Source organism: Pelodiscus sinensis, chromosome 1, assembly GCF_049634645.1.
Source record: "Pelodiscus sinensis isolate JC-2024 chromosome 1, ASM4963464v1, whole genome shotgun sequence".
NCBI lineage: Eukaryota > Metazoa > Chordata > Testudines > Trionychidae > Pelodiscus > Pelodiscus sinensis.
In genome coordinates, this window is record NC_134711.1 from 29,111,743 (window position 1) to 29,137,807 (window position 26,065).

Below are 26,065 nucleotides of genomic sequence, written 5' to 3' on the forward strand. Positions count from 1 at the left end.
CCAATGGGGCCCAGTGTCTATTGCAGTGCCCCAGAGGAGAGCCCTTCACTTGTGTCCTACGTGAGAGGCTCTGGCTGAGGCTGAGCTCTGGGGGAACCTCTTACCACGCGCCCTGAGCCTGACTCGCTCCTTTTCTCAATAGGCTTCCCTTTAACGCCGTGCCTCGAGGAGGGGGAGACGGGCTCCCTCGCCCTGCTCCCACAGGCGCTACAGGAAGCGCAGGGCCGGTGGCGGGGGGGCAGGGCACCCGGGGGGAGGCTGCACACGCTGACGGTAGATCGCTGCTCGCGGCGTCCCCGGGGGCCTTCCCCCCGCTCGGCGCGGGCGTGAGGAATCTCCCCAGACCGGGCCAGGGCTGCGGCTGCCCCTGAGGCTCGTGCTGGCTGCCGAGCACGTTCCCGTTCGCCCCGCGCCGGGTCTCCAGCCTCAGCCCCCTCCCATGGCCTAGGCGCCCCCAACCGGCGCGCGCACGCGCTGCGCGGGCCAAGGCGGACGCCGGAAGCGGAAGCGGAAGCGGGAGGCGGGTGCCTGCGCGGGCCGGGAGGATGCTGGCGGCGGCGCGGCGCGTGGTGTGCGCGCTCTCCGGGGGAGTGGACAGCGCGGTGGCGGCGCTGCTGCTGCGGCGTAGGGGTGAGGCGCGCGCTGGGGCTCAGAGCGTTAGGCGGCGGGCGCGGGGCCGACGGAAGAGGGGGCAGCGCAGAGGGCTCTGGTTTGGCGCTGGCTGGGCCCTGTGACTTTGGGGGCGGGGTAGAAGGACTCGGGTGCCTGGGGTGGGAGGAGGCGATGGAAGGGGGGGCTAGGGTGTTCGGGGCTGTGATGTGGGAGGAGGGCGGGAGAGCCTGGGACATGTGACGGGGTGGGGGCTTAGCAGTGCTGGGCTTCCCCTGTCATCAGTTGCTGCTAGGCAGAGTATGACCGGGTCGGGATGGTTGTGGTGACAGACGCCCCTCCGCCCATAGCGGGCTGTACCAGTTCATTCCAGGCTGATTTTCCTGCAAACTCTGTCCCTTGAATTCATACAGCAGTCACTTATGCAGCCCGCGGCCCTTTTGTTTGTGGCCCATGGTGCGATTTGGGTTTACATGGGGCTGATCAGGTGGCCCGCGGGTGGGATCCTTTGAACATGGCCTCCACTGGGAACATGCTCCACAATGGTACAGACTGGCTGGAACACACGGGTATGGGGTGTCAGCGTTTCCAGCTCCCAGGGAGGAGGTACCAAGAGTGCCAGAGCATTGTGGGAAGTGCTTTGTATTCATGCCAATCAGAGTGGAAGAAGCTATTTGCATATGTGTATGCAACTACACTTAAGTTGCAGCCCTCTCCATGGTGTACTGTGAGTATCAGTGTGGCACCCAGGGCTTCCAAAGTTGAGTAGCCCTGTGTTATTGCAGTGCTTCTATCAAACTTTTGATACCAGGTTGAAGACTTATTGCAGGCCTGCACAATATACATCCCGCATGCGGCCTGCAGGGGCTCACTGTGTAGCCCATGACGACTACAGGTGGCACAGCCCCATCTGATCCGCTGGCCGGGCGGAGGAGCGGAGCACCGCCAGGGAGGGAGAGGGGAAGGGGCTTGTGCTGGGGGGGGGGGGGGCAGGTCAGGAGAAAGAGGAAGGCACCAAGGGGCAGGGTGCATCAGAGACAAATGCCGGGGGGCCAAGTGGAGACAATGAGGAAAAGAGCAGGAGAGGTGGTGTCAGTGGGTGGGGGGACAGGGTGATGCTGGGAGAGGAGAGGGTAAGGGCATTAGGAGCTGTATGTTGTGCAGGCCTGATTTAATTGAAAAATTCTTAATAAAGTATCAGCCCCCATCCCCCAAGCCTACTCTTGCAGCCCGCAGCTGTTTTCTTTGGAGTAATAGGGCCCTCGCCACTTTCCGAGTTGTGCAGGCCTGACTTATTGAATGCACTTTTCTACTTACTAGGGATTTCACCGTGTACAGAACTACAAGATTAACCGATAAATCTGGGATTACTGATTAATCCTGTCGACTACATGCATTCCTCCCCTTGTTGCCTCTGTGTCAGAGGCAGCAAATGGGGAGGAGAGGTAGGAGCTGGTTCCCATGTGGACCCAACTTTTAAGCCTGCTCCCCATTAGCATTGGATCCACCTTTCCCATCCTCGTGCTGCTGCCTCTAATAGAGAAGCAGTAGCTCAGAGTGTGAGAGAGGCATGGGGAGCTGACTTTTAAATTGGCTTTCCATGTGTGCTAGCTCTGCGGACCTGCCTGCCCTCTCCCTTGCTGCCTCCCTTGACTGACAGAGGCAGCGGGGGCAGGCAGGAGTCCGTGCTGTAGGGAGGTAGACCTGCTCTGTGGAGATGCTTCTCCCCACTGCCGCTTCCACTTTTAGAGGCAGCAGCGTCGGGGGGTAGGAGGGGTTGCTGCTGCGAAGCAGCCTCTGTCTGTGCGGGACACTGGTTTTTAAACCAGCTCCTGCCTGCCACCCCATGCTGCTGCCTCTGATAGGCAGCTCCCCAAGGTGGCAGGGGGCTCTACTGGCTCCGCCTTCGAGGACCATCGAATAGTCATGAAACTGCTAAAATTTGGTGTGGTTACATGACTGTTCAATTACACTCTAACATTCCTCCTACTTGCTAAGAAGGAACTCCTTATTTTCAAACCTGAAGAGTGGTTGAAAAGAAGATAATGGAAAATATTCAACCTATCATTGCAGCCACATTAAGGGCCCTTAAATGGCAAGTGCAAGTCTTACAGCATTTAAAGATTGAAAAATTAGAAATTGTAGGTAGGCCTGCTGGGAAAGCTATAAAAAAAGCAAACCCTTATGTTTTGTTAGGCTTAGGAACATCAAATGCAGCATTTTGCTGAGGTGCGTCAGGACCCACTGAGCTTAGGGAAGTGGGGTAAAGCTGCTGAGATGGGTCAATCCCAACCTCAACTGGCAGGAGCATAGGCATGCATCTGCAACAGGACCCTTATGCATGCTGTGCAGCTGGGTTTTTTTACATTTTTTTACTCCGGACAGTCTTCCTTTCTGCTGATTGGCTGTTTGCTCCAATTCCCTCCCTTCACTATCTCTTCACCTCAGCATTGCTTCACTTGCTCTCTCCAGAGTACATGCAAAGGTCTTTCTTCTATTTCTTCTATCCTTTAACTCCCCGCAGATGCACACACTTTGCCCCTCTATTTTTTTATTCCCTTCTGTCCCAGCTGAACTAACCTCCCCCCCCAAATTTATGAAGCAAATATCATATATGTATCTGACTACAGGCAGTCCCCGGGTTACATGGATCCGACTTGCATCAGATCCCTACTTACAAACAGGGTGAGGCAACCCCACACTAGCTGCTTCCCCCCAGCAGACCAGGGAGACGCAAAGCTAGCGCCCCTCCCCAGCAGACCAGGGAGACACGGAGCAGCTTTTCTCAGCAGACACCTCAGCTTGAGAATAAAGGACTGAGGTAAGTGAGGTGTGGGAGAATAAAACTGAGCTCTGGAGAAATGTTTGGCTAGAGTTTCCCCTACAATATGTACCAGTCCCGACTTACATACAAATTCAACTTAAGAACAAACCTACAGTCCCTATCTTGTACGTAACCCGGGGACTGCCTGTATTCTTCTTCATTACACAATAGATTCCTGTTTCCATTTGGGATCCTAGAGACTACTACAATACATACAATTTTTTCCTGTCTGGAAAAAAAGCTAAAACATGTAATGATCTAGTATTCAACCTGTTAGTGTCACCTTATGAGTTCTAGAACCAGTTTTTTAAAAATCTTCATATCGGACAGTGAAGTAGCTTGGGGGAAAGTGATCTGGATGGAGAATATTCTGAACTGCTGGCAATGGATTAAAAAAATTAAATCATTAGGAAATTGGCTTTTAATAATTATTTTCAAAGTGTGCATATATTAGTAAACCAAGTTTACTTTGAGGTTTTGGTATGTTCTATGGAAGTGTTAGGTGCTCAGAATGTGGAGTGAAATAATGGTACTTGGAAGAAGTGAAAGAGGCTCATGATTTTTCGCCAAGCACACATCAATCTGCCTTAAAATCTGAGTGTTGCACTATATGTAGCAAGGAAGTACAGTGTGAGGCACTCATTGAATGACTTCTTGACAACTATAAGAAGAATACTCAAGATGCTCTTGCCCAGTTGGGACTTGGAAGAAGTGTTGTCTTCAAGTCGTCATTGTCAAGTCCAAGTCGAGTCTCAAGTCACTACAGTTCAAGTCTCAAGTCCAGTCTCGAGTCCCTAAAGTCACTTTCGAGTCAAGTCCCAAGTCAAGTCTCAAGTCTTAATTTTAAAAATGTCAAATCACTTTTGTACAAGCCATCAATATCGGCATTTTCGGACAATTTTTTCACCAAGTAGATTTAACAAAATTAGCAAGTCTCAAATCGAGTCTCAAGTCACAAACAATGAACCCGAGTCGAGTCTCAAGTCGAGTCACCTAGGTGACTTAAGTCGGACTCTAGTTCAAGTCATGGAACTCGAGTCAACAACTCTGCTTGGAAGATCCAGAATTTGGGTCTAATCCTTAAGAATATTTTCAGTATATAAATAATTTCTTTTCTTCTCCCTTAGGCTACCAAGTAACGGGGGTATTTATGAAAAACTGGGACTCTCTGGATGAACAAGGAGTTTGTTCTGCTGACAAAGATTGTGAAGATGCTTATAGAGTTTGTCAGAAACTGGATATCCCTTTTCATCAGATTTCCTATGTCAAGGAATACTGGAGTGAAGTTTTCAGGTAGGATTGTTTTAGAGACATTGTTTTTAGAAGTGTAGTTTCTGATAAAGAGTTAGTATGTGAACAGGGGAAGGTAGAGAATGGCAAAAAACTGACAAGGACAACTTAATATGGATAGTTAGTGTCTGTGAAGTCATAAGCCAGTACAGAAACACTTTAGCATGGCTAAAACTATTATTCATTCTTTGCTTACAAGTTTAGGATCAGGATATATGTACTGACTGGGTGTGAGTCAATTGGCATACTTAAATAGATTTATTTTTTGAACGGATTCATGAGATTTCTCTGGAATTAGGTTAATTCAAGTGCAGTATGTCATCCAGTTCCATTACCACTGTATATAAAGCCTTGGACCTTGTTTAGCAGTTTAATGTTGGACAGTGATTGTGTTAACACCTTTAGCCCATTTATTCCATCTAAATTAATATAACAGCCCTTCCCACCTCCAACTCCCCTGACTGTGGGACCTTGCTTCCTTCCTCACCACCATTGCATACTCTCCTTTCCTTGTGCCTCCTTGCTTTGCCCTCCTCACTTCTATGCATCATCAGATCCACTTTGTTGCTTCCTCTAATATTCTCAGCAGAGAAATACCATCAGGTTAAGCATGGGATCTCACTTTGCTCAGCAAATAAATACAGTCCTTTGCCTGGGGATAAAGGAGAGTGAAGAGGGGTATTCTCCTACCCTCTTTGGAAGTACTCTTTGGGCTCTCTAAATAAGACAGAATGCAACTCAAGGTCTTAAGCCTATATTCATATTTTCTTCAAACAATTCCTTCTCCTGTTTTTTCTGCATCTTCCCCCTTGAGTGACGGCTCACATGCAGTCTTTTACTTGAGCAAGCAACTTGCCCTTACTTAGAACTTTCTCTTCTGCATCTTCAGACTGTACATTTACTGCTTCCAATAATTCCTACCTCTTCAGGCTAGGGATGTGAAAGCATTAACTTGTACACAGTTAACTAATGAGCCCCTGTATCACAGGCAGAAGCACAGGGGAGGGAGGCAGAAACCAGTGTTCACAGCAAGCTGGCTTTTAAGCTGCTCAGTAGTGCTGGAGGGCTGTGACTCTGGGAGCTGGTACACACAGAGAGCTGGTTTAAAAGCCAGCTCCCAGTGTGCACCAATTCCTGCCTGCCCCTCTGTGCTGCTGTGTCTATATCAGAGGGATACAAAGGCAGCAGCGCAAGGGGACAGATGGCTTCCTGGGAACCAGTACATGCAGGGAACATTCTTAAAAGTTGGCTCTGTGCACACACCAGCTCCTGGGGAGCTGTCTACCCCTGCGTGCAAATATGTAACCACTCAAATTTTCAAAGGTTGCGTGTTTACCTAAATAAATGCATTTTAACATCCCTACTTCAGGCCTCCTCTTCCTAGGTGGTCTTAAACAAGAGAATCACGCTGGTCTTGCCTTTTCTATAGTCTCTAACCAGTCTTGGAGAGATCAGCAGCCACTCTTACTCCCCTTTTTCTGTTTCCCTAAAGAACCTGTTAAAGTCTCTTTTATTTTAATTCCCTCTGACTGGCATGAAGGGTTCTTAGCCAATGTCTACACTACTGTACAGCCTAAATTGACAAAAACTTACATTTCTCAAGTGTGCAAATTCTCCAACCCCGACATGAGTATTTGTGTGTGCAGCAAGTTTCTCCCATCGACACATCTTATGCTACTCACAGAGGTGCAAATAAGTTTGTTAGTTTCTAAGGTGCCACAGGACTCCACGTTGATTTTGCTGAAACAGACTAACACAGCTACCCCTCTGAAATTTTTTTTAAAGTACAAAGATGTTGAAACTTAGAGAAAATCTAGCAATGAATCCCTTACAATGTTTGCTTTCACAATATGTGTTTAGTATTATTAATAGGTCATAAGCTCTCAAGATTAATAAGTACTTCTTCACATTTGAATAGAATTTCTTGTTTATAGTCATTATGCATTTGTTTTACAGTTACCTTTTAAATGAATATGAATTGGGAAGAACTCCCAATCCTGACATAATGTGCAACAAGCATATCAAATTCAATTATTTTCTCCATTATGCTCTGGATAACCTTGGTAAGTTGTCTTCAAATGTGTTTGTATATACCCTATACTGCAAAAGTGCTAAAGACGAGCAAACTCTTTAAAATCTTGGGCAAGGAGTCTGATCTCATGTACAAACACAATTTTGTAGTTTTGTATCACTGTTTGTGAAAAGAAGTTTAACATTTGCATTTGAAGGTGCTCCTTGAAGCACAAAAAATGGAAGGGTGATACATCAGGAACTGTGATTTTCCATTAAATATTGAGGCTGTATTAAGATTAGGAAAGCACTAGCTGGCTATGTAAAGCTTCTTAGATATCATTTGTCTTCAGTTTTTGTTTCTATAATGTATGTGTTTCCAAATATTTCTGTAACTTTTAATACTCTAAATACTGTGATGTTCAAGAGCAATATTTATATATTTTTTTACACTTCGTATAGGTGCTGATGCTGTTGCAACTGGACATTATGCAAGGACTTCGCTTGAAGATGAAGAAGTTTTCCAACAGAAGCACATTAAAAAACCACAAGGGCTTTTCAGAAACCGATTTGAAGTTAGAAATGGTAAGTGGTTAATATGGCTTTGTCACAGATTCATGGACTCACGGGCCAAGTGCTCTCTCTTGGCTTCATAGGGTTCCTGGGAGGAACACCTTTCAGGTGTCAGCCGTCTTCAAGGATGGCTACTCTCTCTGGAGTTAAGCCCTTTGACTCCATCACCACATGGATAATACCTCTAAACCCATGGTGTCCAACCAGTTCTGAAGAAGTAGCCACTACTGCTGTAGCAAACTAGCCACCCTCTCCTGGCCAAATAGCCACAATGTTCAAGCCAACTAGCCACACTCAACTGGCCAAATAGTCACATGCGGCTAGCTAGTTGACACCATGGCTCTAAACCTTCACCATACCTGATCACACTCTAAGCTCCCCTCAGTGAGTCCACTTGAACTGGACCCTTGGGGGAAGACTTTTGCACATCAAGAGGATGCAACAAAATCTTGAGCTCTTTAGATTGTAATGATTCTCAACCAGTATTGTAAAATAAAAGGATTTATTGGAAATCTGTAACACAGAATAGAAAATTCCTGAGTGACCTTTACAATAGAAAGTTACAGCATAGTTCATTTGAGACTTCCCAAGTTCCAGTGGATACAGATTCCTTTGTCTCTAGTCCAGAAGTGTCCTTCCTTCCAGGCAACCTCACTATATCACCTTCATATAAAAGACCTGCCTCTCTCTCTTGTCTTCTTTATTGGGCAAAAGATCACTTGTGCTCTGTCTCTTCCGCCCTTTGTTCTCCCACTGGCCAAAACCAAATGGCTTCCAAGTTTAGGAGAGCCTTTGGGTCACCAGTCACTAATTAACAAAATGTCCCAGCCATTGTCTGGGGTCCATTGTCTGCTAGTTAGGGTCATGCCTGGTCCTCTGAAACAATAAACACTCTCTTTCCCATCACCTGGTTAGAAATTGAGGCCTGCACAATATTCATACAAAACATTAGGAAAATTCCCTTCTTCTTCCCAGGTTCTTACACAGGCCTATTAAAAGCAACATGACCTTCTTAGTTTAGGTTGGTCAAAGAACTTATCTTCTTAAGAACTTTCCTTAATGGCAGTTATATTTATAAATATTAAATAAACAATATACATGAATGACTTTAAGTGTAATATTTTCTTACACAGTATAGCCTGACCCTGTTGACATTAGGTCATTGGGTTGCAGGGGTCTTGGCCTCCAACATCCCCTGTTGCCTTCTTTGCCCTATAATAACCTGTTTTTGTCCACAACATAGCCCTCGAGCTAAATCGCATCTAAGCTTGATTCTTTCAGGATAACAGAAATCCAAATAAAAATCCTGACATCCCAAACAGCCCTTCTTGGGCTGTTCTTCAATCCATCTGTGTTCAGTTCTCAACCCCATCTTGGGCTTAATGGTCCTTAGGTTGGTGCTTCTATGCAAGAATGCAGACAAACCTTTTGTTTTGAGTTCCAGCCCAAGGAACCTTTATTAAGCAGCTAGGTCCTTACCTTTGTACAGGCTATTGTTTCTCTGGGTTACTTCCTGCCTCCAAGGCCCATTTTTTGCTGTTTCCCAGCAGGCTATTGTTATTACAGCATCTTCTCTGGTTTCTAGATCTCAGGCTTCTTCTTAGGTTGTCTCAGGCCAGGTCTATACTAGACCCGGAAGGTTGGCTTTAGGTACCCAACTCCAGCTATGTGAATAACATAGTTGGAGTTGAAATACTTTATGCTGAGCATGGCGTACAGTGGAAGGTCAATGGGAGCAAACACTCCCATCAGTTTCCCTTACTCTTCACGAATTGAGGAGTACTGGCAGCCAAGGGTACCCTCAGCATTCAATTTAGCAGTTCCTTACTAGACTCGCTAATTGAATGCCAGAAGATTGATATCTGGAGTGGCAAGTGGAGACATTGCCTTGCTTCTCCTTGGGAATGCTGACCCCAGGATCGCTTCCCTGGTGGTTGTTCCTTTTCAAAGGCCCTTTACAGGATTAAATCTATGCCTGTAGCGTTTTAAAGCATGTCTTTGTCAGGCCCTTAGGTCTCCTTTTTTTCTTTTAAGATGTTGTCTTTTCTCTATGTAGTCATTCCTAATCCTTTCACAGCTTGGGTCACTGATGATAATCCATCCATTAAGTCAGGATCAGCAGTGGGATAGCTACTACAGGCAGTCCCCGGGTTACGTACAAGATAGGGACTGTAGGTTTGTTCTTAAGTTGAATTTGTATGTAAGTCGGAACTGGTACATATTGTAGGAGAAACTCTAGCCAAACATTTCTCCAGAGCTCAGTTTTATTCTCCCACACCTCACTTCCCTCAGTCCTTTATTCTCAAGCTAAGGTGTCTGCTGAGAAAAGCTGCTCCGTGTCTCCCTGGTCTGCTGGGGAGGGGCGCTAGCTTTGCGTCTCCCTGGTCTGCTGGGGGGAAGCAGCTAGTGCGGGGTTGCCTCACCCCGTTTGTAAGTAGGGATCTGATGTAAGTCGGATCCATGTAACCCGGGGACTGCCTGTATATTGCTGACAAGGCTGACCCAGACTTCCCTTACAAGGCCAGCAAGCTGATGACAGTTGGTTACAATAATCAATACATATCAAAGTGCCATGTCAAGTGACATTTTGACATTGTTAAAACCTCAGGAATCTAACCTCTTGTTGTAATGCTTTTTTATAAGATCAAAACAAAATCCTTTTTTGTTTAAGAACAGGAGTCTAGCTCCTCAGTTTGTGGAAAAACAGTGTGGCTCCCTTATCTTCCATGCATTTGGATTGATTTACATCATCTGACTTTCTGGCTGAGAATCTTTAAGTAATTCTGTTTAATCCAGGTCCTGTTCTCTCCAGATATTAGAAGTTATGGGATTTGTTGAATTCCAAGAAAAAGAGTAATCCTGACTGTCAATATAGTTCTTTTTATAATAAGAGATGGAAAAGTTCATGATCTAATGTCTCTGTAATGGAGCAATGTCTAGGTTGTAAAAAGTGCCCCAGATGTTTTCTGTTGAGTGCAATGAGGAAATGTGCTACGATATGTTAACAATAGAAGTTCTTATATTAACCAGAATTTTAACTAAATGTGTGTGCAAATAGTAGGAGTTAAGCTATGAAACATTGAAACATCTTGTGTGTTCTACACCATGCAGCTGTAAAACTGCTTCAAGGAGCGGACTACATGAAAGATCAAACCTTCTTCCTCAGTCAGATTTCACAAGATGCTTTGAGGAGAACCATTTTTCCTTTAGGAGGATTGACAAAAGATTTTGTAAAGAAGATAGCAGCAGAACATGGTTTTCATCATGTGCTGAAGAGAAAAGAGGCATGGTAACACTTATTAAACTTTTGGTTTATATTTATCTCTAAACTTTGTTTTTGATTTGTATGTTGTTATAGAAATTGAAACTAGTTAGGTAAATTTTACATCTTTTTAATTACCTGGATCAGTTTAAGTCAAATTACTTATAAGTGACCGAATATATATTTTAGGGCTGTCAATTGATTAAAAATAAGTCACAATTGCACTGTTAAACAATAATAACATGCCACATATTTAAATATTTTGGATGTTTTCTACATTTTCAAATTTTGATTTAAATAAAAAGTGTACAATGCTCATTTTATATTCTTTATTATAAGTTTTTCCACTGGGGGAAAAAAACAAAAGAAATTGTATTTTTTAATTCACGTACTATTGTAGTGCAATCTGTCTGTTGTGGAAGTTGAACTTACAAGTGTAGAATTATGTTAAAAAACCCTGCATTCAAAACTAAAACAGTCTAACATTTTAGAGTCTGCAAGTCTCCTCAGTCCTACTTCTTGTTCAGTCAATTGCTGAAACAAACAAGTTTGTTTACATTTACAGGTGATAATGTTACCCACTTATTGTTAACAGTGCCACCTGAGAGCGAGCATAGATATTGTTGTAATCAGCATTGCAAGATTTTTATATGCCAGATGTGCTAAAGATTCATATGTCCTTTCATACTTCAATCACCATTCTAGGGGATATGTGTCCATCAGGTTCTGCTCAATAACAATCCAAACACTATAGACTGATGCATGTGCATTTTCATTCTCTAAATCAGATGCTACCAGCAGATTGTTTTTCCCTTTTGGTGGTTTGGGTTCTGTAGTTTCCTCATCATAATGTTGAACAGGCAGGAGTCTGCTTCAGTCCCACAGGGCTCACCACAGGCAGAAGCACCCTTGTCTGTAGCCTCCCCCATACCGTGCCTGCCCTTCCCCTTTAATTGGTTAAACAGATAAACATAATTGTGACGGGGTGCACTCACCACCGTAACCCCCCTGCCATCTGTCTTCAGGAATTGGCTCCCTCGGCGGGTAGGGTGCCTTCTCTGGGGTGATGTCTCCCCTCTTTACTCCCGGCTGCGGCATCCTCTTCACCACACTGCCCTCCGGCAGTGCCCAAGTCTGTCTCTGAGCCCCCCTTCCGGGGGTTGATGTTCCTCCAGCAGGCCTTCTTTCAAGCCCTGCAGTCTGGGGATTTGCTGGCCAGAGCTCCTCTAGCCCTGCCTGGCCTCCCCCCAGCCCTGCCCTAGCTTCAGGGAGCCTCCTCCTCCCTCAGCAGCCAGGTTCTCACTCCCCCTCACACAGCAGCAGCCCATTCTCTATTATAGCGCCCAGCTGGGCCCTAATGGGCTAGTACAGCCTCAGCTGGGCTAAATTCCCTGGCCCTGGTTCAGGCCGGGGTCTGCCCTTAAAGGGCCAGTGCAGGGCGAGCGCCCTGTCACAATAATGCATAACTGGTTAACTAGTTATTTGGGATTTTACATCCCTATTTCCAACTAGCACAAGTCACAGAGATAGCAATAGTGATAGAAATGTAGCCGTGTTAGTCTGGTGTAGCTGAAACAAAATACAGGACTATGTAGCACTTTAAAGACTAACAAGTCTTTAAAGTGCTACATAGTCCTGTATTTTGTTTCAGAGATAGAAAGTGATTTATATTTCTTCATGGTTCTGTGAATCTCTGATTTACTGTAGTTGTGTTGCAGGATGCAGTGGTATCAGATTGCTGTTTTTTTTCCCCCCTAAGAAAACTTTGTAACGAGGCTAGTTCTGTTTCCCTTGCTAACAAACTAATACTTTTATGGTGTGATCTTTTGGAGTAAAAATGTAAGTTACTATATTCCCGATGTTCCTCCTTGGTTTTAGTACTTTTGTACTCATCTTCATAGCAATCAGTTTTTTACTGTTCAGTTGTCTGAGGACAATAGAATAGGTTTTAAGGTGATGTAGTTTCAAGAAGAAAAAAGAGCTGTTTTAACATGAAAAGATTTTCAGGGTATGGCTCAAATCTGTAGGAGTGCTTAGGCATTGTTGTAATAAGTGCCAAAATCGTATTCTACCCTGGCCAGCAACATTGCTAGGACTTATCCTACCGACATGGTTAGGCATCAGCTGAGCAGTATTGTGGATCAGAGCGGAATCTAAAACTGGTACTTAGCACCTGAACCTCAGATTTAGATACTTAAGTACCTTTGTGAATCTTGGCCTCAATGACTTATCTTTGTGTATGGTAAGGTGAAGGACAAATGTTTTTTTTGAAACATACATGCAACACAAGAAGTGTTTATCTTACTGAGTAACTGTGTGATGTTGTCACCCATGTCTTTTTCCTGTTTCCTGTGCTTATGGTTTTCACTTGTATTAAATTTAGTTTGTATGCTTTCTAGGCAGGGTTTTATACTCATTTTTTGAAGCATCTACTATATTTTAGGTGCATGGAAGGGTAAATCTTTGCTGTACTGAAAATGAATGTTTTGACATTAGGATTATCAAAAGGTTCATACTACTTTTGCATAGAGTTTATACTGTGCATTCATTTTATTCTTTCTTTAAGAGTATGGGAATCTGTTTCATTGGGGAAAGAAATTTTGAAAACTTCATTCTTGAGGTAGGTAACATTAGATCTGGGAATCTATAAACTTCTGATTTTCCTAGTAATTTTTAAGGTGGCCCATAGGAAGATCTTTTACACATCTATTTTTCTTTCTTATAGTATTTAGAACCTCGTCCAGGTAACTTTGTTTCCATTGAAGATAACAAAGTGATAGGCACACACAAAGGTAAGCATCTGCCTCTCCTATCTATTTTAAATAAATCATTTGTGTAGTATAGAACAGTACTATTTTATTTGAAAAAACTAGTTCTGTAAAATTCCAAAACTCTATTCTGTTTTGGTATGCCTAATGAGTCATAGAAGATCCATTAACCCAGTAACTATGGCTTTGGTCTGTCCTTAGTTTTTCTATAATTTTTACATTGCAATAAAAAGAAAAACCATAATTATTGCTTGGCACTACTGATATGTAAGAATTACTTTTTGGCCTTTAGGTCATCATTAAATTTATATGAAGGAATCACTATCAACTTGATTATTTTTATATGACTGAGTTTCAATTCCAGAAATTTTAAATTCCTTTACAAATAAATTAATACAGGTTGTGATGCACAATAGGGTAGTTACAGAACCCAAGCACCAAATAAGCCAAGTTTCATCTCTCCTTTCCCTTCTTCTCTGTGCACATCTTCCTGTTGCCTGTTCAGTTTCAGATTCTGTTACTAAAAAACACTTCCAGGCCTCAGAAGAGCCTTCAACTAACATCCCCCAATCCAGTGCAAGAAAATCTTCTGTCATATTAGTAAATGTAGTAGGCAGTGAAACTGGCAAGCTACATTTATCAAATGCTCAAACTAAACAAGCTAAAATATTGATGATTTTCTATAATCTATTTCAGTTATAGTAATCTTTTGAGGTATTTGTAGCAACAGTAGGTACAGACTTTTAAGATAAAAGCTTATTCAGGTTTTTGGGGTCTCTTTCATTTTTCAAGATGTAAGAAAATACAATTTTTTTTTTTGCTCAGTACTTACACTTTTAAAGAGAGAGATTTCTGCATTTGAAATATTATGATTTCTGAAACTAACCTATGCGTTAAGGGGTTTTGCCAGTGTAAAATTTTCATATTTCAATAGGTTGTTTCCTGTATACAATAGGCCAGAGGGCTAAGCTAAGTGGCCTCAGCGAAGCTTGGTTTGTTGTTGAGAAAGATGTCACATCGGGAAATATCTTTGTGGTGAGTTTATTTTCATTGATAGTGTATATAATTAATGCAGGTATTTCTTGATTCCTCCTGAAAAGAATGTGATTCTAATTTATGAAGAAGCCTTGATTTTTTCCATTTAACAGAGAAACAAAAGCTGCCAACTGGTATAGTGTTAACAGGTTTCAGACATTGTCCAGAAATCTGACTTCTGATCAGTAGAAAATTATTCGAGTTTTTAACATGAATGTGTCCTAAACTATTGGCAATTAGCTTCCAATGTATTACTCTCAAAACAGGTGGTTTTTCATATAGCCATTGTGGCACAATATATAATATTTTATCTAAAACCTTTAATTTACTATATTGGCTTAGCAAGTTGCCAGAAAATGAAGTACTGAACACTAGTACAATTTCACTTCTCTGCAGAAACAGACAAGAAATAGCTCTGTAAATAATTTCTGCTATGTTGATGTCAGCATTTAGCATTCCCCAACATTCTGAGGCACCTTAACTTCACTAATATTTTTGCAATGTTTGGTTCTCTGATTAGCTAATGATTCTATTTTTTGTTTTTGTTTTTGCTGTGGAGTGCAGATGTGCTTTCTCATGGAAGCACATAAATCAAATAGGGGATGAGGAGAGAAATGAGAATTATTTTATGCCCCAGAGACTGAGATACCCTCCTCTTGGTTGCACCTTGGATGCCAGAATACTCAGCTTTGTGGTAGTCTCCTTCATGCCACTGGCAGAATGACAAAATAATAGCTTAAGAGCACCTCTAGTGGCATGTATTTTTAACTCTTTATGCTTTACCTATGTCTCAAAAATTTCTTCCAGAGGTAGTCTCTCTCATGAATTGGCATTTGTCTTTCATCACCCAATGCTATTTAATCAATAGAATAGCATAGTTTTCAAGTCCAAACATCTTTGGTGTTTTAAAATTGGTAACAATGGTTGTGACAGTTGAGAGCTTATTATACGACAGTACTCAAAAGTGCATTAATCCTTTTTTTAGAACAAATAGTAAGTAAGGCATGGTCCATTCCTCAAGAAGGCTAACAGCCTGTTAGCTATGATGTGACAGGTTGGTAAATCAGTAGAGTGGGGAATGTGCGCGTTAAGGAAAAGTGTTAGTGTTATACACTATAACAAATCACATTTTCTCATTATAAGTATGTGCACATCTTGATTTCTGAATTCCTTTTAAAAATATAGATTTTTTTTAATGGATATCAAGGATGAAGTAAATCTGAAAGCTTTTTGCTGCTACCTCCCAAAACTGGCACTCCCTCATCCAGCAACAGTCGCAGTCCAGTAGCACCATGGTTGTTCCTGGACCAGCTCCCTGGCTAGGAGCCTCAGTGAGAAGAGAGCTGGTGGCTCAGAGCCCCGTGGGGCTGGGACTGGTGCCGGAGCCCTGGTAGTGCAGTAGGGACTGCAGCAGCCCCAGTAGCAGGGCTGGGGACGTGGCAGTTGCAGCAGCTGGGTCGTAGCCAAAGACACAGCAGCCCCGATAACGGGGTCAGGGCTGGAGATGTAGCAGCCACAGCAGCCCTGATAGCAGGGCCAGGGATGCAAGGGCTGGGGCAGTCCAGGCTGCCAGGGACGCAGCAGCGTGGCAGCTCAGCAAGGGGGCCGGAAGTAGGGAGGGAAGGTGGTCTGGGGAGCCAGTAACAGGGGAAAATTCCCTCATTCAGGATGAGTCAGCTCCGCAAGGTACCGGACCAGAGAGGTCCAACCTGTACAGACAAAATTAACGCTGTGGTGATTGTAATCTTGGATCGATTTAGCAGGTCTAGTGAAAATCAACTCAATCACTTTGATATCTGGTACTCCACTGGAATTAGATAAGTTAGGGGCGCCAACGGGGGAAAAATAATGTGGACACTGCTGTAAGTAAGATCTGAGCTATGTTGAATTGAGTTATGCTACTAAGTAACTCTTTAAATGAGGAGTCCTGTGGCAATTCAGAAACTAACAAATTTGTTAGGGCATAAACTTCAGTGGGAGCTTATGAGTTTATGCCCTCATAAATTTGTTAGTCTCTAAATTGCCACAGGACTCCTAGTTATTTTTGCAGATACAGAGTTAACACGGCTGTACCTCAGAGACATAATTCAAATTGCATAGCTTAAAGCAGCTTTTCCCCACAGTGTAGACCTGCCTTGAGAAAGATGAAGAAAAGATAGTGGACTTGGATCAAGATAATGAAAACAGTATTGCATAAGGGTGAGCATGGAGTAAGGCCAGGCGACGATTGAGGGAGAAGTGCACAAATGAGCTAGTATAACTGTGGGAATGAAGGGAGCATGATGTTGAATAATAATTCAGACTTACAATGGGATATTTTTTTAATAAGATTTTAAGGAAGCTGGTTAGACTCTAACATCTACTTGCTTTACTAGTGAATTAGCTTTTATTTTTATATGCCTTGATGCTTTTCTGAAATCTGTGCTTTCATTCACAACAGTTATGTAATATCTGTCATAAACACACATAAAACATTTTTGTATTTTAAGGCACCATCTACAAATCACCCTGCACTATACAGAGACCTATTGCGAACAAACCGTGTGCACTGGATTGCAGAAGAACCTCCTGCAGAGCTAATTAGGGACAAAATGATGGAGTGTTCTTTCAGGTTTCAGCATCAGATGGCACTAGGTGATCAAACTTTGTATATTTAAATCTATTCAGATTGTGATGTGAGTGATTGAAATGTCATCTAATATAACTTCTCACAGTAGATAAAAATGGTTGTGCTAATCAGGGGTCGCTGAACCACGGCGAGCCCTGCTCGCCAGCAGCACTGTCCGGCGATCTGCGCATGCGCAGATCATTCTGCGCGTGCGCAGATCGCCCGAACCCAGCTCTTCCGGGTTGTAATCTACTCGCCACAGGTGAGTAGATTACATAGTTTGTCGAGCCCTGATGCTAATTATAATTTTCCATTTTTTAAGATTAAAAACGAATTATTTTTGGAGATCTCTTAACTCATTACACTTGTTTAAGCCAGTGAAAAAAATGTAATTTGTGAATATAAGGGTAAGCTAGCTGGTTGTTTAACAACTTTCTCTTTTAGTGCCATGCATGTTAACTCTGAACCAAGATGGGACAGTGTGGGTGACACTAGTCAAGCCAATAAGAGCTCTTACACTAGGACAAGTAAGTGTTGCCAGAATTGGTTCTTTTAATTTATGTTTACACATATCCTATGGTTTATTAATTGAAGAGCATCAGTCAGAAGAACTTTCAGTACCACACTATAGAATGTATAGCTCAGCCTTTTGAAGAGTCTTCTCTAGAAATGATACTCTACTTATGTGACTGTCAGCTCATTTTTTAAAAGCTTCTCAACCGAAAAGTACTACATAGTAACTAAAGAGAGATTCCAGCACCAAGGATAAAAATTAAAATAACTCTTATTACTGATTTCTCATATAATACTGTAAAATTTCATAATAAAATTTGTTACTTTTATATTTATACTCATATGAGCCCACAGTTCTATCTTTTTGTTTGTTCTCTTTATACTCCCATTTTATGCAATGTGGTCAGAGCAAAAACAAGGGAATAAATATTACCTTCAGTATTCAGGAAGCTCTCCCTCCTTATTTGTCAGTCTCTCAGTATGCACTTTTCCAATGCTCTGAAGACTTGCTGTGTTTATTTGCTAGTTTGCCGTGTTCTACAAGGGTGATGAGTGCCTTGGCAGTGGAAAAATCATCAGACTGGGCCCATCGTTGTACACTTTACAACAGGGCAAAAGCAGAGAGCAAGATTCAGCGCATGTGTTAGCAGAAGAGATCAAGAAGTTGGAACCAGCAACGTAATACGTGCATTTTTCTTGACTGAAAGACTTTGGGGATTCTGGAGCATTAAAATAATGAGCCATAAACCACATAAATGTATTTTCTTTGACAGACTATATCTTTCAAAAGATGAATTAAGGCAATTCTGCCATAATATTTGACTGATGGTACCTAAGAGGGTTTTTGAATTAAAATAGATTTAATACGGTTTAATTAAAATAGATCAGTAAGATACCTCAAGTAAGTAATGGAAACATATTGTACAAAAAGGTATGTATACTGTATATGAGACATCCTGGCAATTTTAAGATCAGCACTTTTGTATTTTTAGAGTGGGGTTAACTGTAAACCAAGTTTTTAATGTCAAAGTTTTTCTAATATAAATGCACAGTTTATGTACTAGTGTTCTAGAAATACATGAGAGTTTCTGCAGTTTGAAATAGCTGCTTTTCCCTTTTGTGCCATGATATCAGTCTTGTAAAAGAAATAAGGTAGTGAATTTTCAGTATGTAATAAAGTTTTAGTTTTAGTTTTCTAAAATTGCTCTGTAACAGCAGCAGCATATAAAACCATTTTTATTTAAAAAATGCCCTAAACCCTAAATCTTTCTTTTAGGCACAACTGAAAGTATTTTAAGAGCTATGTCTGTAGGTAAAATGGATGCGTGACTTGTGTTAAATTTGTGTTGGACTTTGGGAGAAGGCTGTGTTATGTCTCTTACATTCAAGTTCATGAACTGTGACCAATAGGTATTTATTTTTCACTTGCAATACATTTTATAATACTTATTTTACACTTGTTTGCTGCTAGTAGTTATGGTTTAAGATTTTTACCATAATTCAGGTTTTGAAATCTAGTGATTTGAAAATAAATGCATTGATACATCTAACATTCTTTTATAAAACTGTGTAATGGTGTGCCATTTTACTGCAGTTTGATTAATACTGTAAACTAATCTGGGCAGGGACTTTGCCATCTGCGTTCTTGGAGCACTGAGAATGCATTGTCAGTATGTAAATAAACCCAAAGTTATATGTACTTGTTTGTTGTATTATTATATTATAATATATTATATTATTATTATGTTTGTTGCCTTATTATACAGGCAACTTTTTAGGGAGGGAGAGCTGGAAATAGATACTAAATCAATGTGGTGTGATGATATTATGGAAAACAAACTTTCCAAGACTTTTGATACAGTGAATTGAAGCAAGCCACTGTATCCTGAAGACCTCCTCAGATGTTTGTATAGCTCTTTTATTATGACTTAACAAAAGGCAAGTCCTGCAGTTAACATTATTTTATACATTAACTTACTTCTATGCAGCTGTGTGTTAATGAAAGACTGATCGGATGGCTGTAGAAGGCAGAAGGTATAAAATTCTTTATCTAGTTAAGATAAGAGAGATAGAAAGCTGTACCACACATATGGGTGTGTCTAGACTACCTCCCACTTTTGACAGAGGAATGTAAATTAGATGCTTCGAAATTGCAGATGAAGCCAGAATTTTAGTTTCTGGCACTCCATTTACATATTCATGTTATAGTGCTCTTTCAAAAAAGTGCTATTTTGAAAGTGAAATTGCGGTCTAGACATGGTTCTTTCGAAAATAGCCTTTTTTGAAAGATCCTGTAAACCTCATGAGGCCTCAAAAGGCTTCTATTTTTGAAAGAACTGCGTCTAGACTGCAGTTTCACTTTCAAAATAGCACTTTTTCAAAAGAGTGCCATGAGGTGAATATGCAAATGAAGCGCTGGAAATTCAAATCCTAGCTTCATTTGCAATTTTGAAGTGTCTAATTTACATCCCTCTGTCGAAAGAGGGAGGTAGTCTAGATATACCCATAGATTCTTTTGCTGAATGTAAAAGTGCATTATGTGCAACTATGTTGGTTCCCCCTCCTGCACACATCTCTTTCTATATCTTGATAGCCAGTTTTAAGAGCTGTCTTTCTTTGCTCAGAGTAACAAAGGAAAATAAAGTTCTGCCTTTTTCTCCAGAGAGAAAATATAAATGAACAGAAAACTTTCCTTGTTACCTGGCACTTGCCAGGCTGGTGTATTTGCTAAGGACACTTGTTTTCAACTAAACTGTGTGAAGCAAACAAACTGTACTTCCCATAAGAAATCTGTATCACTTCTCAGAAATATCAGTTGTACTGTTCTGAAAAAAATTAAATAAAAAAGCCACTTATCCTGTTGTTCCTTACCCATCTATCATAAGTTCAGTGGGGGAAAGTGTTTTACTTTGGATACCCAGGTAAGAATTATATTATAAGGTTTGCTTTTGACGTTAGCAGTGTTATTCCTCCTTACATCTATTCATTCCTATTATTTTGATGCCATTCCAGTAATGGATACAGGTATCCATTGTATGGGTTTTTTTCATCTTAAACCCTTCATTCTTGAAATCATAACTCTCTGCAAAATACGGAATGACTATAAAGAGGCTAATGGTCCATGTTTTTTTCTAATTTGATTTATCCTGGAAATATGAAATACATAAAATATATTTTATTAGTGTTTTGGGTTATACTAGGTGTGATTTTTCCTGTTGCTTCACCTGAAAACAGTATCTTGAGCAGTTTAGTATCATCTGCACATTTTACCACCTCACTGTTTAACCCCTTTCTCTAGATGATTTATAATTACATTCCAGGATGGACCATTGGGAGACATCACTAGTTATCTCTCTCCATTCTGAAAACTTACCATTTATTCCTACCCTTTGTTTCCTGTCTTTTAACTACTTATCAATCTATGAGAGGACGTTCCTGCTCATCCCATGACAGCTTACGTAAGGGTTTTTGGTGAGGGACCTTGTCAAAGGTTTTCTGGCAGTCTAATTACACTGTGTCCCCTTTGTCCGCATGTTGACCCCCTCTGGAGTGGTACCCCCATGACAAGCTATAAGGGGTGCGACTGGCTCTCCCTAACCCTCAACTCCTTTTTGCCACCAGTGACAGTGCACAGAACAGTCACTGTTCTTTCTAGGTTAATTAGAGTCCATGCATATGAACTAGTGTTCCTGTAAAGTTAATGTACATAATTGAGCTAGCTACCATTGGTAGTAACTAGAGTTTTGTTAGTCCCAGATGGGACTTAGTGGGGAGACAGGGCCAGTCCCCAAGCCCTGCAATCGCTGTAAATGACTTATGCAAATGAGTCCAATTAATCCACATATTAGTTGTCTCAGATACCCTGGCGAAGGGCAGATGAGCAACAAGTGTCACATCTACAAGCTCTTCAATCCTAGGACTAAGAAGGAGTGTGATATCTGACTTAAAAGTGCTTCTGATGGAGATGGTGCTCACTGTGACCCAAAGCAGAGGTCCAACTCTACCCAGCACAGTGGGATGGGTGCACAGTTTCTCTCTGGCACCATTAGTAAGCCGGCAGCAATACCTTTCCACAGCCCTGGCCAAGAAGATGAATGAGGCCAGCAGGGGACAGTCTATTCCTAAAAGGGGAAGGACAGGACTGGGGGCAAGTGAAGACCCACATGGGTAGCTCATCTACATCAGGTAATCATTTGTTAACTTGTGTTGAGCAATGCAGGCCACCCTGTTCCCTGCCTGGAAGCCCTGACACAGGAGCAAGCCTCTCAGCTTCAGGTGCTGTTGATGCGGGATGTTCTCTAGGCTGCTCAGGAGATCTTGACACTCCTGGTGTTACCCAGGAACTCAGTAATGACAATGAAAATAATGGAATTTGGATTAGGATCTGGTCTTGATGTTAATTTTGTTCCTGACACCAGAAGCACAGGTCCCCTGACAACTGTATCTATCACCAGTGGATTAATTTGGTAGAAATAACAATGCAACTCAAATATACATTTAATCAATCTATTAAATAATTTGAACAGTACACAGCATGTGACAACACAGAACAAATCAACCCCAGTAGAACCAGTAAACCAACCCTACACCCTCGAACCAGAAGAGAGAAGCAGCTAGTAAAGGATTCCCCAATACAAGGTGTCTGGTTTAGATGGCGGATGACACTTAATGGATGGAGGGAAAAGATGAGCCTAGGACCTTCTACCATTTAGCAGGAGACCTGCTGTCAGGGAGGAACACTAGGTGATCCCACGGAGATGATGTTCTGGTTTGGATTAATCACAGATTCCTTGAGTTCCCAAGGGCTTTCACAAGGACCAGGATTCCGGAATGAGGCAAAGGAACCTAAGAGCCCTGCTGGATGTCCCCTAAACACAAATCCCCACACCCTTTTGTGGAGGCTGTGAAGGGAGGTGCCCACAGCAGTTCAGAGATTCCAATCTTCAAGCAGCTTAGACTCATAGACTCATAGACTTTAAGGTCAGAAGGGACCATTATGATCATCTAGTCTGACCCCCTGCACCGTGCAGGCCACAGAATCTCGCCCACCCCTCTTAGAATAATCCTCTCACCTATGTCTCAGATATTGAAGCCTTCCAATACTTTGAAGGCCCCAACATGCAGAGAGTCCTTCAGCTGTGATCTGTGCCCAATGCTACAGAGGAAGGCGAAAAACCTCCAGGGCCTCTGCCAATCTACCCTGGAGGAAAATTCCTTCCTGACCCCAAATATGGCGATCAGCTAAACCCTGAGCATGTGGGCAAGACTCACCAGCCAGACACCCAGAAAGTTCCCTATAGCAACTCCTATCATCCCTCCATTGACCTATTTCCAACTGGAAATGAATGGTCAATTAGTTACCAAGATCATGTTATTTCATCCAACCATCCCCTTATCATAGAATCAGAACTGGAAGAGACCTCAGAAGGTCGTCAAGTCCAGCCCTCCGCTCTAGGCAGGACCAATCCCATCTAAATCAACCCGGCCAGGGCTTTGTCAAGCCGAGACTTAAATACCTCTAGGGATGGAGACTCCACTACTTCCCTAGGTAACCCATTCCAATGCTTCACTACCCTCCTAGTAAAATAGTTTTTCCTAATATCCAGTCTGGACCTCTCCCACCACAACTTGAGACCATTGCTCCTTGTTCTGCCATCTGTCACTACTGAGAACAGCCTCTCTCCATCCTCTTTGGAACCTCCCTTCAGGAAGTTGAAGGCTGCTATCAAGTCCCCCCTCACTCTTCGCTTCTGCAGACTAAACAGACCCAAGTCCCTCAGCCTCTCCTCGTAGGTCATATGCTCCAGACCCCTAATCATTTTGGTTGCCCTCCGCTGGACCCTCTCCAATGCGTCCGCATCCTTTTTGTAGTGGGGGGCCCAGAACTGGACACAGTACTCCAGATGTGGCCTCACCAAAGCCGAATAAAGGGGAATAATGACATCTCTGGATCTGCTGGCAATGCTCCTCTTAATGCATCCTAATATGCCATTAGCCTTCTTGGCTACAAGGGCACACTGTTGACTCATATCTAGCTTCTCATCCACTGTAACCCCCAGGTCCTTTTCTGCAGAACTACTACTTAACTGGTTGGTCCCCAGCCTGTAACTATGCTTGGGATTCTTCCGTCCCAAGTGCAGGACTCTACACTTGTCTTTGTTGAATCTCATGAGATTTCTAGTGGCCCAATCCTCCAATTTGTCCAAGTCACTCTGGACCCTATCTCTGCCCTTAAGCGTATCTACCTCTCCCCCTAGCTTAGTGTCATCTGCAAACTTGCTGAGGGTGCAATCTATCCCCTCATCCAGGTCATTAATAAAGATATTGAACAAAACCGGTCCTAGAACCGAACCTTGGGGCACTCCACTAGAAACCGACCTCCATCCTGACATCGAACCGTTGATCACTACCCGCTGGGCCCGGCCTTCTAGCCATCTTTCTATCCATCTTACCGTCCATTTATCCAATCCGCATTCCCTTAACTTGCTGGCAAGAATATTGTGGGAGACCGTATCAAAAGCCTTGCTAAAGTCAAGGTATATAACATCCACTGACTTTCCCATGTCCACTGAGCCAGTTACCTCATCATAGAAGCTAATCAGATTGGTCAAGCACGACTTGCCCTTTGTGAATCCATGCTGACTATTCCTGATCACTTTCCTCTCATTCAAGTGTCTCAAAATGGATTCCTTTATGATCCCTTCCATGATTTTTCCAGGAACCGAGGTAAGACTGACCGGCCTATAGTTCCCTGGATCGTCCTTCTTCCCTTTTTTGAAGATGGGCACTACATTTGCCTTTTTCCAATCATCCGGGATTTCGCCCGATCTCCACGACTTTTCAAAGATAATGGCCAAAGGCTCCTCAATGACATTTGCCAACTCCTTCAGTACCCTTGGGTGCATTAAGTCTGGACCCATGGATTTGTGTACGTTTAGTTTTTCTAAATAGTTCCTAACCTGTTCTTTACCCACCAAGGGCTGTCCATCTTCTTCCCATCTTGTGTCGCTTAGCACAGAAGTCCAGGAGCCGACCTTGTCCGTGAATACAGAGGCAAAGAAAGCATTGAGTACTTCAGCTTTCCCCACATCCTCTGTCACTAGGTTACCTCCTTCATCCATTAGGGACTGCACACCCTCTCTGATCACCTTCTTCTTGTTGACATGCCTGTAGAAACCTTTCTTGTTATCCTTCACATCCTTAGCCAGTCGCAACTCCATTTGCGCTTTCGCCTTCCTGATAACCCCCCGGCATTCTCGAACTATACATTTAAGCTCCTCCCTAGTCATTTGTCCAAGTTTCCACTTTCTGTAAGCTTCCTTTTTGTGCTTAAGTACACCAAGGATTTCCCCTGTAAGCCAATCTGGTCTCCTACCAGGTTTGCCTCTCTTGCTACGTGTCGGGATGGTTTCTTTCTGTGCCTTCAATAATGCTTCTTTAAAATACTGCCAGCTGTCCTGGACTCCTTTCCCCTTCATGTTAACATCCCAGGGGATTCTTTCTATCAGATCTCTGAGGGAGTCAAAATCTGCTTTTTTGAAGTCCAAGGTGTGTATTTTACTACTCTCTTTCCTTCCTTTGGTCAGGATCCTGAAATCTACCATCTCATGATCACTGCTTCCCAGGTTGTCACCCACCTCTACGTCCCCTATTAGTTCCTCCCTGTTTGTGAGGAGAAGGTCAAGCTGTGCACGGCCCCTGGTCGGATCCTTCAGCACTTGTACCAAGAAGTTATCCCCAACATTCTCCAAAAACTTCCTGGATTGCCTGTGTACTGCCGTATTGGTTTCCCAACAGATGTCAGGGTGATTAAAGTCCCCCATGAGAACCAGGGCCTGCGATCTGGAAGCTTCGCTCAGTTGTTCGAAGAAAGCCTCATCTACCTCATCCACCTGGTTCGGTGGCCTGTAGCAGACACCAACCACAACATCACTGCTGTTTGCTCCTTTAAACCTGACCCATAGACTTTCAACAAGTTTTTCTCCCTCTTTATACTGGAGTTCAGAGCAATCATAGTGCTCTCTTACATATAGTGCAACTCCTCCTCCTTTTCTCCCCTGCCTATTCTTCCTGAACAATCTATACCCTTCCATGACAGCGCTCCAGTCATGCGAGTCATCCCACCAAGTCTCTGTTATCCCAATTAAATCATATTTCTTGGTCTGGGCCAGGGCCTCCAGTTCTTCCTGCTTGTTGCCCAGGCTTCTCGCATTAGTGTACAAACACTTCAGGTAACCAGTTGATCGTCCTATCTTCTCCATTCGAAACATGGGTCCTCCTTTCTCGCTCCTTGCTCTATGCATTTCTTCCCGGTATCTGACTTTCCCACTCCCCTCAGGGTTTTGGTCACCGTCCCCCGACGAACCTAGTTTAAAGCCCTCCTCACTAGGTTCGCAAGCCTGCCCGCGAAGATGCTCCTTCCTCTCTTCGTTAGGTGGATCCCATCTCTTCCTAACAATCCTTCCGCCCGGAACAGAGTCCCATGGTCGAAGAAACCAAAGCCCTCTCTGCGACACCACCTGCGCAACCACGCATTTACGTCCTCAATTCGACGATCCCTGCCCAGTCCTTTC

General features: G+C 42.9%; 1 protein-coding gene across 1 annotated transcript; it reads left to right on the forward strand.

Annotated features, from left to right (window-relative positions):
- Positions 1–509: 509 nt before the first annotated feature.
- Positions 510–20,347, forward strand: TRMU (tRNA mitochondrial 2-thiouridylase). Its single transcript, XM_075927692.1, has 11 exons — positions 510–630; positions 4,561–4,726; positions 6,680–6,786; positions 7,196–7,318; positions 10,418–10,590; positions 13,135–13,188; positions 13,294–13,360; positions 14,271–14,371; positions 16,861–17,005; positions 17,424–17,506; positions 18,019–20,347. The coding sequence occupies exons 1-11, from the start codon at positions 546–548 to the stop codon at positions 18,172–18,174; spliced, it is 1,260 nt and encodes a 419-aa protein (XP_075783807.1). The 5' UTR covers positions 510–545; the 3' UTR covers positions 18,175–20,347.
- The last annotated feature ends 5,718 nt before the right edge of the window (positions 20,348–26,065 follow it).